This window comes from Zingiber officinale, chromosome 4A (genome assembly GCF_018446385.1).
Source record: "Zingiber officinale cultivar Zhangliang chromosome 4A, Zo_v1.1, whole genome shotgun sequence".
In the NCBI taxonomy this organism is placed as follows: domain Eukaryota; kingdom Viridiplantae; phylum Streptophyta; class Magnoliopsida; order Zingiberales; family Zingiberaceae; genus Zingiber; species Zingiber officinale.
This window is the reverse complement of record NC_055992.1, coordinates 161,500,682-161,516,170: the sequence shown is the minus strand read 5'-3', so window position 1 is coordinate 161,516,170 and position 15,489 is coordinate 161,500,682. Positions and strand designations below refer to the sequence as shown.

Genomic DNA, 15,489 nt, shown 5'->3' with positions numbered 1-15,489 from the left:
ATGCTTTTAATATGTATATATATCAAAATCATATGTATATCTATATATAAAATATTTTCCTATTATTTTTTGACTAATAAGAAAGCTGCTTCTTAATTTGCCTATATAAACAACGCTAGAACATTTGGGCGAGAAACAGGAAGAGGAAAGCGGACGAGGGTTCGGTTTTGTGACCTCCTCCTTCTTCCAAATCCAATCTCCATCTCTCTCTCGCTTGCTCGCTCTCTCGAACTCTTTCCGGCGTCGGCGATGGCAGCGGAGGCCTCCAGATCGGGGGCGTCGGCGGACTCCTACATCGGGAGCCTCATAAGCTTGACCTCCAAGAGCGAGATCAGATACGAGGGCATCCTCTACAGCATCAACACCGAGGAATCCAGCATAGGCTTGCGCAACGGTATAGTTTGCTTTATGCCCAATTCCTCGCGTCTTCGCTTTTCTCCACTCCCCTTCGCGCTGTTCCTCGTCAAAGGGAACACTTTTTCGAGCATTTTTGGCTGGATTTTGGGTTTCTTGTGTCCGAGGGATTGCCGCGTCACGAAATTTTATCTGGAGGAGGCTTCCAGTTTTCGTGATTTTATTATTTTATTTGGGATTTAGGTCATAATTCTGGGTTTTAGTTTTCTCTATATCCGTGACAATTTTCATGTGCAAGTGTGGTATCCGCGTAATACTTATGCACCTGTAAGCATGAAACTGCATTTTGTTTGGGTTGTTCATTATTTCGTTCTGCTGATTTCTTGTTATGTTTCATAAAAAAATTGTATCTAGCAAATGATATTTTTGTTTGAACTAACAAGATATGAACCATGTGATGCCTCTTACTGGTCATAAACAGAGGCTCTAGAAGTTCATATGAGAGTATCAGATGTTATGCATGGAATTTTTCCGTGACCTGAGCATTACACTATCCCAACAATTAAATGGATTGAAATTTTACCTTATTTTCACAAGGTGAAACAACTTCTCTTTGGTTCCATATCTATGCACATGGAGAGCGGTGATAACTGATGATTAGTTGGGTGAAAGGAACACTCCATATAAGTGCTTAGTTGTTTTGATCTGATGATTTCCTTTCCTTGTAAAAAGTGATGTAGTGTGCATAGTATAGTGAATTCATGGGCGGGTTAGCATTAATTGAAGAGAATATATTGAGATGATTGCATGACAAGTGCACATCAGGATATGCAAGTACACCTTTTAGTTCCATTGACAAGTGTAGGAGTAATCCATTGGTTAATAAGTTGGAGAGATCACCCACATTAAAGTTACTACTAAATTTTGTGGTGAGGATATTTGGCTAATATATGTTATGACTTTTGAACTTAAATTACTAGATACTCAGTAACAGCAAACTTGTGAGCCCATCCTCTCACCGGTTCCCATTATCAAACTTTTGGGCTTCTTTATTGTTGTCAATGCTATAGGCCTTCCAGTTTCATGTTCCATTATATTCTGTTGTGTACTTAACAATGTTTTTGTTGCTCTTTTGAGGAAGATTTAGTTCTGTAATTTTGCTAAACTATGGTTTTGCACCCTCCTATTTGAACTAGAGGAAATTATTATTCCTTTGACTTTTCCCTGTAGCTACATGGTTTGCAGTGATGTTTAGTGCATGGACTACTTTGCAGTGTTTGTTCTCTTCAACTTTTTTTTTATGGTTGCAGTACGCTCTTTTGGAACTGAAGGCCGAAAGCAGGATGGGCCACAAATTCCTCCTAGTGACAAGATATATGAGTACATACTGTTTCGTGGAACTGACATCAAGGTAAATGAGTGATGAAATGGCACATTTTCCCCTTCCATTGTTATACTGAACCTTATGAATTTTAATACATGATAAAGGCAATTAATTCATGGAGAACATCTTGGATTTAATGTACTTTATATATCAAAAGCAATGCCTTTCCAGCACATAAGCTCATTTTTTTTCACCAATTCAAATATTTCACTTTTAATCGGGATGATATTTAGGAAGAATCAGCCTCTTATGCCGTCCTTTGGTCTTCTTTTACATACATTGAATCCTAGGCAACTAAATATTCGAAGCAGAAGGTCTACTCCCTGAATATATTTAAAGTAATCAGCATTTTAGCATCTCTAAGAATGCATAAAATTACTTTGACCTTGCAAAAGGAAACTTTTAAGTTGTACTTTATTTTCTTAATGATACCATCAATTTTGCTCATTTGGTTTACATAGATAAAATTTGAATCTAGTTATAGTCTAGTTTAGTCTCATGGATTTAAATGTCTGACACGAAGGTTTCTACAATGGGATTGTCAAGTGTTGAATCAGTGTCCAAGCATGAGTATGAAGGTGGTAAATGTAGAGTTCAAGTATTAGAGTCAATGTTTACCCACCGAATAATAAAATATACATAGTGAGAATAAGACAACAAACATTGTAAGGATTATTGTTAGGCAAAGTGAGTCAATGGGGAAGCCAATTCACACTCAAAAACATTGTTGACGAACAATTTTGAATTTCCTCAGTGTCAGACACACTGTCATGTAACAGGAGTTTAGAATTCAAAATTTTCCTTTGAATACTTTACATATCATGAGTCCTTACATACTACATGTTTGATACATAAGGTGTCATGATGTTTGTGTAAGAATTATCAGCTCTGTAAATTTAATCAGTATATAAATAAACTTGATTACTTTTGGTCTCTTTTGTTTTATTATTTATTATATTTGAACCTCCCACTCATTTTGGAATCAAGTACAAAGAATTTGAACCTAGTGGTAGGTCAGTTGATATTAAAGATGGTTTTTAATAGATCAAAAGTAAACAATAAAATAGAAGAAGCATTAGGCATATGTAATATGTAACAAGCAAACTCAACTATCTTACTACAGTTATTTTCATTCTTTATGGGTAAGATTAGTAGATAGCTAATAAGCAATACATTAAAAACTATCGAGATCAAAGTGTAGGGTCACTAGGAGAGATAGACTAAGATGAGATAAACTCTGTTCAGAAAGTCTAGTACTTCTCATAGTTGAAAAAATAAATCAGAGTTAAAGATACACAAAGAATACATATAAAATATTATTAACCAAAAGAGATCTAAATTACTTAGGCATTATTAATGGCATGTCTTATGTGGTAATCAATGACTAAGCGGTGCAATAAAACCCATATGCCTACCCCCTAAAGATATAATCATGTAATGAAGCTCAGTTGCCCCTAGTTTGTTAGAATTGCTTATTCATGGTTTCCATGACAGTCCCATACAATGTATATTTATACAAAAAAGAATTATTAGAATCTTGAAAGGGTCACTCCATCCTTAAATGGAACCACTATATTTTTCGTTGAAAGGGTCACTCCGCCTTCATGGCTAGATTGCATATAAAATGTTAGATCATGCATAATAACACTCTCTCTTTCTATCCAGATATTATTTTTTGAAATGGAACCGCTATCGTTATCTTGACTTCAAGTTTTTACACAATGCTTTCTATAGGATTGTGCTTATTTTGGCATGATATGTTTTCTCTGTTGCTATGTTTTTGTTTTTCTTCTTTTTGCTTAATTTTGGATAACTTTGGATTCTTAAATTGTTTTTAGCCAGACATTTTTTATTGTCAAACATTTTGTGGTGTCAGTGTTTTCTGCAAGTATTACATGTATTCATGAAAATATTCTTTTGCAAGAACCATGTTATAATTTTGTTTTTTGACATAATGCTTTGCTTATTATTTGTTGTTGTCAATTATCAGATTACTAGAATCACGCTAAATAGAATATGTGAGGAAAAGGAGGGAAACACTCACAAAGTCAATTCCCCTCCTTTTTCTCATGTCTTCCATCTTAGTAATCAGACATTGAAGTACTTAGTGAACTCTTATGATGTGAAGTTTGCGTGCAATAAGTTTTTTTGAGACCATACAGCAGCAAGAATTTTTTTTTTGTAACTTTAATTCTTTTTTTTGTTTTTTCAAGATAATAATCAACTTAAGCTAAATGCAAATGTTAATCAACATAAGCTAAATGCAAATATTGTTAACTGTCAATCTACCTTTTTCTGCAGCTGTTTGATTTCTTCTGCTACTTGACGATTCCTTAACCTTATTTGAATGTGCTGGTTTTCTTTGTTCTCTAGATCTCTAGAATCACAAATAAGCACTTTTTCCTTTTTATTTGTTCACTGATGCAGTTAATGTAAAATGGTTGGACTTTTAACATTTCGATATTAACATCTTATGCATGCTCTACCTCATGTATTCTTAATGGTCAAATGCTTGATGCTCGTTTTAAATTTTTGCTGCTGCAGGACTTGCAAGTTAAGTCTTCTCCACCACCCGCTCAGTCAACTATCATAAACAATGATCCTGCTATAATTCAGGTAGGAAGATGATTTGCATATTCATAATTGTCGTCTTTAAAGTCTTCACTGATGGATATCTTAAAATTATTAACAGTCACATTATCCTCATCCTGCCTCTACCTCTACAAGTGTGCCTACTGTTGGCAGTGGAGGTGCAGCAGATGTTACTTCCCATTCGGCTCAGTTGGGACTTCCGGGCCCAACATATCAGGGCAGTTTACCCCCTTATCAGCCAGTTGGTGGCTTAGGGACTTGGGGTTCTTCACCCACCCCTCCGACTGCAAATGGCTCTGGGCTCGGAATGCCGCCAATGTATTGGCAAGGATATTATGCCCCATCTAGTGGGCTACCACAGCTTCCACAAACGGCATTGCTTCGACCACCACCAGGATTGCCTTTTCCTCATTCCATGCAGCACCCTTTTCAATATCCTGGAATAAATCCCTCTTTACCATCTGGAGCTCAGAGTTTGCCTGAGCTTCCTCCTCTGTTTCCACAAACCAATTTGAACTCAGTTCTGACATCTACTACATTGCCGTTGACATTGGATCCATCATCAGCAAGCTCGTTATCACCAGAAACATCATCCACTCTTCTGCAAACTAAAACTCCTGTTGCAACTATGGCTGTATCAACTCTTGGCATTAGTTTTCCTCTAGCCTCACCTTCGATTACTAATTTTGAGAAAGTTATACCTCCAACTACATCTGTTTTTACTGCCAACCCTATTGTTGGACATGGTTCTGCGATGCCATATTTATCTGTTTCACAGTCTGAATCTCCTGCTGCTGTTTCATCAAGTTCTAGTAAAGTTGAAAAACCAGTAGCCTTAGTGACTCCTGATAAGCTGTTGCCACCTAGCACCTCCATGCTTCCTTCTTCTCAGCCATCGCAAACAAGCAATAAAGATTTTGATGCTAGAATCGTTGACGAGAAAACTAAACCATTACTTCCTGAACCAACACTTGGTGCACCAACAGAAACCAAGGAGCCAATACTGCCACTGCCAAAATCCAACGTGCAAAAGGTATGCTAGTGTTTTGTATTTAGTTGCACAGATTTAATGTATAGTGGATTGTTTCGCTGATCCAGCTATCATTCTTGATTTGTAAAAATTATGAGAATCTATATTCAACTGTGTATGCTTTTCCAATTTTGTTTGTGGAACTCACACAGTCAGACTAACTTTTGCATTTTCTTTTCTTGATAGCTTTAATTTCAAAATTTTCTTCACTATCATTTTAGTTGATTTTAATGCATCTTTTATTACATTCAGCCAAATGGGGCTACCTCACACAATTTCTACAATAGGGGGCGTGGAAGAGGGAGAGGAAATGAGGTACTGAAGTAATTCACTTTGAGTTATAATTCATCAATATCCAAAAAATGTTTAAGTACGTTGCCTTGTAAAGTTTTTGATTTCATGCTCTTATAACCACTTGTGGGTGATTCGAGTTTGTTGTGGCGTGCAGCCACGCCATGTGACTAAGTTTACTGAAGACTTTGATTTTATGGCAATGAATGAAAAATTCAACAAAGATGAAGTTTGGGGCCACCTTGGAAAAAATAAAGCCCATTTGAAGGATAATGATGGAATGTTTCAAGAAGATGAAACTTACGATACTCTGGAAGAAGATACTCTAAAGCTCGCATCCAAGGTGTGTATTTTCAACAGAAATTCTTTGGTTTGGCTTGCTAAGAATATATTTGTCACTTCTCTCGTCAACTTTTGTCTATTCCTTTCCTTTTGAAGCCTATGTATGTCAAGGACGATTTCTTCGATACACTTTCTTCCAACACTCTTGATCGAGGAACTCACGGTGGGAGGACAAGATTTTCAGAGCAGTTGAAAATAGACGCAGAGGTAAACTAGTAGTCTCTTCTGAGATCTTGTTGCCTTCATGTTTGACTTTTGTATTTATTTCCGCACTGCAGACTTTTGGGGATTTTGCAAGACATCGTCCGAGTAGAGGTGGTGGGCGTGGCTTCCGTGGTGGAGGACGTCGAGGATCCTACTATGGAGGTGGCTATGGCTACAACAACAGGGGCCGGGGTTATGGTTACTCACATCGCACTTCCTAGGGAAGGAACTCCCTCTAGCTTTCATGTTTATGCAAGAACACTCATTTCACCGTTAATCAGAATGTAATAGACTGATCACTATAGGGTTATGCCTAGAACATCTTCGGAGTCTGTGTTTCATTTGATCTGACTGTCGCTCGGAGAATAAGCATATGCAACCTCAACCTTAAAATACTAGGAAAACTTCTCAATGGTCCATCGTTATATGTTTCTGCATAGTTTAGCTTCATGTTACTTGAATGCAAAGCCGATCGATACGTATCATGGTTCTTCGGAACCAATCTCATGTAAAACAGTAAAAGGAATTGCTTCTCCCCAATCTTGCGACTTGCTTAATGGAATCCTATCAGGTTGTTTTGGTTTGTTTTATGTTATCTTTAGTTAGAATTACTTTCTGTTACCCTTTTTGCTTGCAGATTCTGGGCTATGATGGTAGTAATCATTGGCTTTTGCTTCCTGAAGTGGCTTTATAGTTTTGCTCTTAAATTTTCTTAAATTGAGTGAAACAGATGACTGAAGGTGAATTTATAGAGTTCTTCATAAATTCTGCACTTTGGCATCTAATCTCGTAATACCTTTCGACTGTGATTTCATTCTAAAGATCTTCAATTTTGAACTCGTAAGGTTATATAGAGAAATATAATACTCCATTGTTGACCTAGAGCTGATTTATATCTTTTATAGTCCTTTTCTTTTCTTTTCTTTTCTTTTCTTTGTGGTGTGTTTAATTGAAGGAATTCAGGGAGCAAAGTCCTTCGTGTTATATTTACATTTCCAGGAATAATCGAGAAATGTACTATCACTAGGAGGGAATAAGTGCAAGTTGGTGTAGGATGGACTCTTAACTTTGCTTTGGCTTTCTCATGGGTGCCAAAGTGCAGAGCAACCATGATGCCGAAAGAAACCTTGTCTCGGTCCCTCTGCTTTATATATTCTCACAACCCTTCACTTTGTGGTCAGCCATGGATACTTTAACTTTTAATTTAGTTCATTTTGATTAATACTGAACAATTATTTTGTCTTCAGATAAATTCATCAATTCCTTTTTGATAATTTGCATGGTCAGTTTTTATATTTAGCCGTTTTCTATTACGTTTCTCCTTTATCACCAATTTGCTAAAATATCTCAAACACGTGTCGATTTCAAAAACTTGTTTATGAGGTATCTAACGCTATCAACGTGATTTAGTTAAAATTTATTGATGATGTTAACAATCTCATAATCACACTAAATAAGGGTCATTATACTCTTGGAAATTTTTTAGGTGTAACTATACGGGCTATTAATGGCATTGTCAGGATTTTCAATAGAGGGGGCCAAGGCTAAGGTCACACTGTTGAGGTCACACTCAGGCCTTGCGATCTCGTTCCGAGACCGTGGCTAAGGCGAGACCTCGCTGCCATGCTGCCGCCAAGTCATCGTAAGAGAGGAGAGGGAAGGGGAGAGAATCAAGCATATTAACAGGATGCATGTTGATACCAGAGATCATAAAGGAGAGGAGTGTGCTGGAAAAAAAAAATTAATCAGGTTGGGTAACGTTGAACCTAGGATGACCAGCCTGGTCCCACGAAAGTTTTTCACCGGCCACCAGAGTAAATCGGAAAGCGCTCACAATCGAGGGCCCAGGAGTCCAACATCCTTTAGTTGCGTGCCCCATTTGGAGGAAAAAATCCTACAATACCTGGGGCTCAATCCGTGGGTGTCTGGGTGACAACCTGAATGCCCTGCCGCTGCACCATAGCCCCGGGGGCGGAGAGAAGTGTGTTGGAGATCGAGGAGTGTGCTGGAAAAAAAAATTAACTAGGTTGGGTAACGTTGAGCCTAGGATGACCAGCCTGATCCCACGAAAGTTTCCCACCGGCCACCAGAGTAAATCGGAAAGCGCTCACAATCGAGGGCCCAGGAGTCCAACATCCTTTAGTTGCGTGCCCCATTTGGAGGAAAAAATCCTACAATACCTGGGGCTCAATCTGTGGGTGTCTGGGTGACAACCTGAATGCCCTGCCGCTGCACCATAGCTCCGGGGGCGGAGAGAAGTGTGTTGGAGATCGGAGAGATAGTTGATCGGAGAGAATCAAAAAGGAAAATTTTAGAGTGTGAGGTGAAATAATCGAGAATAAACACCGGAATTAGAAAGTCAATTAGCAACAAAAACTTAATTTCGTTGCTAAAATAGTAATGAACACTTAATTTTGTTATGAGTTTAGCAATAGAATAAATTTCTATCCCTAATTAAATAGGTAGACAGAATTGATGACATAATTTATTTTTTATCGTTAAATTAGTAGTCGTAATTTATTTTGATTGTTAATTAGCGATAAAAATTAAATTTCATCGCTAATGTGGATTTTCTTATAATCGATGAATCTATCGATACAATAATGATATGATTCAATTGATCAAACTTTCGAATGGTCGTGAATAAAACTGATCACATTCATATAACAAACCAAATATCAAATGCGCGGAATATCTTAATATCTATAAATACTGAAATACTTGACTAGCAAATAAAAGCATCAACATCTAAAATTTTAGCATTACTTTTCTAACACTTAAATCCGTAATTGATAGAGATTAAGAAAACTTCACCTTAATCAAAAGATATTTGCTGTGGAGCATCAGCGAAGTGACGATGGCGACACTGGCAGTAAACGATGATAGTGTTGGTAACTATAACGTGCAGTGATAGAGATATGGTTGGCAACGACAGCGACGTTCAATGAGTATTATGATGGCTAAATTAGAGATTTAGAGTGAGGGAAAAAAATAAGAAGGGGATTAGGAGAGGTAAAAGAAAATAAGGAAAGGGAAAGGAGAAAAAAGGAAAGAGAAAAAATATTCAGTTGGTGGAGTTTTAATTGAATTTTTTATGAAAGAGTCTAAAAAATTATAAAATTTAGGTCTTTTCAAATTTCTTTTCCTAGCGTTTTTTTTTTTAATTCTAAGGGTGCGATCGTACCCGGTCCCAACGTAGCTACGTTGAGGGTAGACATGTGACATATTTCCTTCAATTTGGGTGAATAAAAAATATCCAAAAAATTGATCCAAGATGGATTAATAAATTTATTCATCTATTATTTAATAATAAATAAACAACGCAAAGATTAGTAATTCATCATTTCTCATTAAAATAAACATAAAAAAAACCTTTCCGCTCAAAAAGTAAACAAGCCATTAGGTTTGGCGAGTTAATTTGATGCTGTAAAAATGTACAGAAGCTTCGCTGGACTCCGTAGGACCGTTGGTGGCTAATTAAAAGGGGATTGAATAGATCTTGCATAAAATTAAATAAAAGAATCTTTCTCAGATAAATAATTTAATTAAAGAACACTTGCATTGAATAATAAATAAATTGAAATACAGAGACTTAGAAATTTTACTTGGTTACAATTGAGGAGGTTCTTAATTTAAGGAATAGAGTAGTACTAGTTTCTCCTTTAGACGGAGAAACCTCTTTACAGCAGTAAAAGCACAGAAAATAAGAAGCTAAACAAAAACTGAGATGTGTACAAGTGTTGTTACAAGAATGCTTGTTGTATTTAGCTTCTTGGACCAATGCTGTATTTATAGCCTTGGTCGGGGCCCCTGGAAGGTTTCTAGTCGCTTGGAGGGGGATAAAATTCTATCCCCTTCTCAACGGATCATGGTCAAACACAATCCGGATAAAACTTCGTTCTGGTTCCAGTCCAAGCCATGAAAGTCAATCACGTTGACTTTTTCCAATCCGGGCCTTCCGCTCCGGTTCTGCTTGTTTCGGTCAGGGTCTTCCGCTTCGACTCCGCTCGCTTGGGTGATTTCGGTCATCCGGAATAGGGCTCACCTGAACCCAACTTCCGGCCCTCTCCTCGAGCAAGCTTTCGCTCTGACTTTTCGTCTCTCGGAAACGTCGCGCGCTTCCTTTTCATCCACCTGCGTACTCTTTCACAGCACCTCGTCCCTCAAACGCACCGAGCCCGTCGGCTCTCTCCCGTGCCGTCCTTCTCGCTAGCTGCGTCTTTTGCCCAACGCCCTGTGCTCCTAAGTTCCTGTATACTTAGACACAAGGTTAAATATAATATGACCTAACTTAACTTGTTTGATCATATCAAAATAACCTTACTAACATATTCATGTTAATAAATATATATACACACGCTACCATACGAGGGATGAGGAACTCTCAGCTATATATATATATATATATATCTCCAAGCTTTTCCAGTCTAATAATTAACTTTTTCTAATTCTGAATGTAAAAATTAAAAGAAGGAAAAAATTAACCATCTTATTAGATCTTAAAATTGATATAAAGTATAAGGTCTTATATAGTTAAGTTAAGAAACCCTAAACTCTATAAAAAAAAAGAAAAAGTCCAAATTTCCCTAAAAGCTATAAACAATATATAATCTGACATCTCCTCTCAAACTCACGATGCTACAGCTAGAAGCATTGAGAGTTTGTCAGATAAGAAATGAAAACGTGAAGTGGAATATGCCTTCGTAAATGTATCAGCAATCTATAGTTTTAAAGAAACAAAAGGCAATGTGATGGTGCCAATTTGAAGATGGTGACGAGTAATGTGACAATCAATTTCAATATGTTTCGCCCGCTCATGAAAAACTGAATTGCGTGTAATTTGAATAGCATTCTGATTATCACAATATAACGGAGTAGGTTGATGAAGAGAGACACCCATATCCGCAAGCAACCAACGCAACCAAACTATCTCACAAGTAGTTGAGGTCATGGCACGATACTCAGCTTCTATAGAAGATCTAGAAATAATATCTTGCTTTTTACTCTTTCAAGAAATGAGAGAATCATCAAAAAACTGCAGAAGTCAGTGGTAGATTTACGATCCGTAGGATCACCAACCCAATCCACATCAGAGTATGCATGCAACTCAAGAGATAAAGTAAAAAGAAATAAAAGGGTTTGAAATTGAGTGCCCCGAAGATACCTGATAATATGAAGAATAGCAGTCCAATGAACTGTAGTTGGTGCAGTGACAAATTGACTAACCACATGAATAGCATACGCAATATCTGGACGAGTTACGGTGAGATAAACCAAGCTTCCAACAATAGTTCTATACAAACTAGGATCCGACAAAGGTAAGCCATCAGATGGAGAATATCGAGCATTAATCTCAATAAGAGTATCAACAACTCTATTATCAGTAAGACGAGCACGGTCAAATAGATCAGATATATACTTTGACTGAGATAAAAGATAACCTTTCAGGGAAAGCAACCTCAATGCCCAGAAAGTAGTATAGTATACCCAAGTCTTTTATAGCAAAATAATGAGTCAACTCAGACTTCAAGGAAGCAATTCCATTAGAATCATCAACAGTAATAATCATGTCATCAACATATAATAATAAAACAATACGACCTGCACTCGTATATCTGATAAACAATGTTGAATCATGATTACTGGGATGAAAACAAAACGAAGTACTCACTGTAGAGAACTTCTCAAACCAAGCATGAGGTGTTTATTTGAGATCATAAAGTGCTTTACGAAGCCAACAAACTTCACCATGTTTGTGTGAAATACCAGGAGGAGGTGTCATATAAACTTCTTCATGAAGATCACCATTTAGAAATGCATTTTTGACATCCATCTGAGATATTCTCCATCGACAAACAGAAACAACAACAATCAGAGTATGAACAGTTGTCATTTTTGCAACAGGAGCAAATGTTTCTTCATAATCCATGTCATCCTCTTGAAAATAACCTTTAGCAACAAGACGAGTTTTGTATTGTTCGATAGATCCATCAGATTTAGTCTTGATCTTATATACCCAATGAAAACCAATAGTATGTTTTCTTGGTGGCAATAGAATCAAATCTCATATATGGAACCAATAGTAGTTAGTTTCTCAGCCATAGCACTTTGTCAAAGTGGGTTACAAACAGCTCCTCTATAGGATTCAGGCTTAGAAAGATAATGAATAGATGCAACAAATGAAGCAAAAGAACGAAAATAACAAGAGTAAGCAAAATCTGGTAGTTTAGTAGACTTACGAACACGAGTGGATTGATAACGGTGGAGAGAAGGATCATCCGTAACCTCAGGAGATAATTGGGTAGTGGCAGAAGGAGAAACATGTGGAGCGGATATCTCGAGAGCCAAAGTATCAGAGGATTTGTGGGTGAATCTTCCTTAGTATCGGTATTGAAAGGATCAATGCAAAGCAGATCTGACTTTATCATATTATGTGAACTAACCGGAATAGAAAAGAATGGAATATGCTCAAGAAACACAACATGACGAGAGACATACAATTTTTGACTAACATGATCAAAGCAACGATATCCTTTTTGACTAACATCATAACCCAGATATACACAAAGAGCATACCGAGAGGTTAACTTATTACGCTCGGCATATGGACGAAGGACAAAGAAAGTACAACCAAAAACACGCAAAGAGGAATAGACAGGAGCATACCTATACAATTTTTCAAAAGGTGACAAACCTGAATTGTGTGAGGTTGGAATTCTATTAATGACATGAGCAGCAGTAAGGATTGCTTCCCCACAAAAGGCACTAAGAACACTGACGGACAATAAAAATGAACGGGTTGTTTCAACAAGATATCTATGTTTTCGTTCAACCACGCCATTTTGCTCAGAAGTATCTGTACACGAGGTTTGATGAATAGTACAATCAAAAGCAAGTAAATGTAAAAATTGATTCGAAATGTATTCACCCCCAAATCACAACGAAAACACTTTATGACACTAGAATGTTGAGTTTTCACAAGGGCTCTAAAGTTATTGAAAATTATAAGATAATTAGACCTATGTTTCATAAGATAGACCCAAGAATAATGTTTCTCCTTTATCAGCAATTTGCTAAAATATCTCAAACACATGTCAATTTCAAAAACTTGTTTATGAGGTGTCTAACGCTATCAACGTGTTTTAGTTAACAATTTATTGATGATCTTAAAAATATCAGAATCACACTAAATAAGGATCATTATACTCTTGGAGAGAATCAAAAAGGAAAATTTTAGGGTGTCAGGAGAAAAAAAATCAGGAATAAACACTGTAATTAGAAAGTCAATTAGCAAAAAAAAAAAAACTTTCGTTGCTAAAATAGTAACAAAAACTTCATTTTATTGTTATTTTAGCAATAGAATAAATTTCTATCCCTAATTACATAGGTAGACGGAATTGATGACAGAATTTAATTTTTGTTATTAAATTAGTGGTTGTAATTTATTTTTATTACTAATTCACTAATTATGGATTTTCTTATAATCGATGAATTTATCGATATAATAATGATGTGATTCAATTGGTCAAACTTTCGAATGATCATGAATAAAATTGATAATGCCCCCTCGGATGGGTTTAGTGGCTACGCATGAGGTGTTGCCACCATGAGGTCTGGGGTTCGAATCTCGGCAAAACCGAGGTAAATGTCTCCCTTATATACTAGTTACTATTCCAAAGGCTAGTAGCCGTCCGTGATTTACCTCCTTCGTGTTGACCCTGGGACGGATTAGCGGGGGCGCTGGGGACGAGTGTATTCGCCTTTTTACCACCATGAATAAAACTGATCATATTCATATAACAAACGAAATATCAAATGCACGGAATATCTTAATATCTATAAATATTGAAATACTTGACTAGCAAATAAAAACATCAACATCTAAAAATTTAACTGTGTTTTTCTAACACTTAAATCCGTAATTGATAGATATTAAGTAAGAAAACTTCATCTTAATCAAAATATATTTGTTGTGGAGCATCAGCGAAGCGACGATGGCGACACTGATAGTAAATGACAATAGTGTTGGCAACTATAACATGCGGTGATAGTGATATGATTGGCAACGACAGCAACGTTCAGTGAGGATTTTGATGGCTAAATTAGATATTTAGGTGACGTTTGGTTAAATAATAAGAATGATTATGGGTATGAGTTTGATGGTAAGGTGAAATGAGAATGAGAATAAAACTCACCTAGTTATATGAGTTTAATTGATTCCCATAAATCTAGAAATCATTCTCAAATTATAATTTCCAAACCCACAATCTAAATATTATTTTTTATTATCATTCCATTCTCTCATTTCCAAACTCATTAACCAAATATCCCCTTTTGAGAAAGAATAAGAAGGAGATTAGGGGAGGTACAAGAAAATAAAGGAAGGAAAGAGAGAAAAAATTATGAAGGAAAGAGAAAAAATATTATGAAAGTGGAAAAAATATTCAGTTGGTGGGGTTTAAATTGAATTTTTTACGAAAGAGTCTAAAAAATTATAAAATTTAGGTCCTTTCAAATTTCTTTTCCTAACGTTGTTTTTTTAATTCTAAGGGTGCGACCGCACCTGGTCCCAACGTAGCTACATTGAGGGTAGACATGTGACAATGGAAGGAAATTCATGTTTCCTTCAATTTGGGTGAATAAAAAATATCCAAAAAAATTGATCCAAGATGGATTAATAAATTTATTCATCTATTATTTAATAATAAATAAAATAAACAACACTAAGATAAGTAATTCATCCTTTTTCATTAAAATAAACATAACAAAAAAATTCTTTCCGCTCAAAAAAGTAAACAGGCCATTAGGTTTTGGCGAGTTAATTTGATGGGGAAAAATATACATAATTCTTAGGGAGGTAAATGAGCCGAACTGAGCCGAACCGAGCCGAACAGTATTAGGCTCGAGCTCGGCTCGTTTAAGTTATATTCGGACTCGAGCTCGGCTCGAGTTCGAATCGAGCTGTTATTACAAGGCTCGAGCTCGGCTCGTTTTAGAATTATTAGGCTCGCGAACAGTTCAAGCTCAGCTCGTTATTAGCTCGATTATCAAAGTTAACGAGCCTAACTCGTTAAGCGAGCTCGGACTCGTTTTCAGGCTCGTTTAGAGCTCGTTTTTGGCTCGTCTTAGAGCTCACTTTTTTGCTCATTTTAAGGCTCGTTTTAGAGCTCGTTTTTTGGCTCGTTTAAGGCTCGTTTTAAGGCTTATTTTTTTGACTCGCGAGCCTATAAACGAACATGTTCATGAGCTCACGAGCCGAATATCCTTAAGCTCGAGCTCGGCTCGATAAAAC

At 36.6% G+C, this 15,489-nt stretch overlaps 1 protein-coding gene across 1 annotated transcript; it reads left to right on the top strand.

Annotated features, from left to right (window-relative positions):
* The first annotated feature begins 103 nt into the window (after window positions 1-103).
* Window positions 104-6,787, top strand: LOC121972053 (protein decapping 5-like). The gene is made up of 8 exons (XM_042523647.1): window positions 104-394; window positions 1,665-1,765; window positions 4,283-4,354; window positions 4,431-5,363; window positions 5,613-5,675; window positions 5,809-5,994; window positions 6,090-6,200; window positions 6,272-6,787. The coding sequence occupies exons 1-8, from the start codon at window positions 250-252 to the stop codon at window positions 6,416-6,418; spliced, it is 1,758 nt and encodes a 585-aa protein (XP_042379581.1). The 5' UTR covers window positions 104-249; the 3' UTR covers window positions 6,419-6,787.
* Window positions 6,788-15,489: the final 8,702 nt, after the last annotated feature.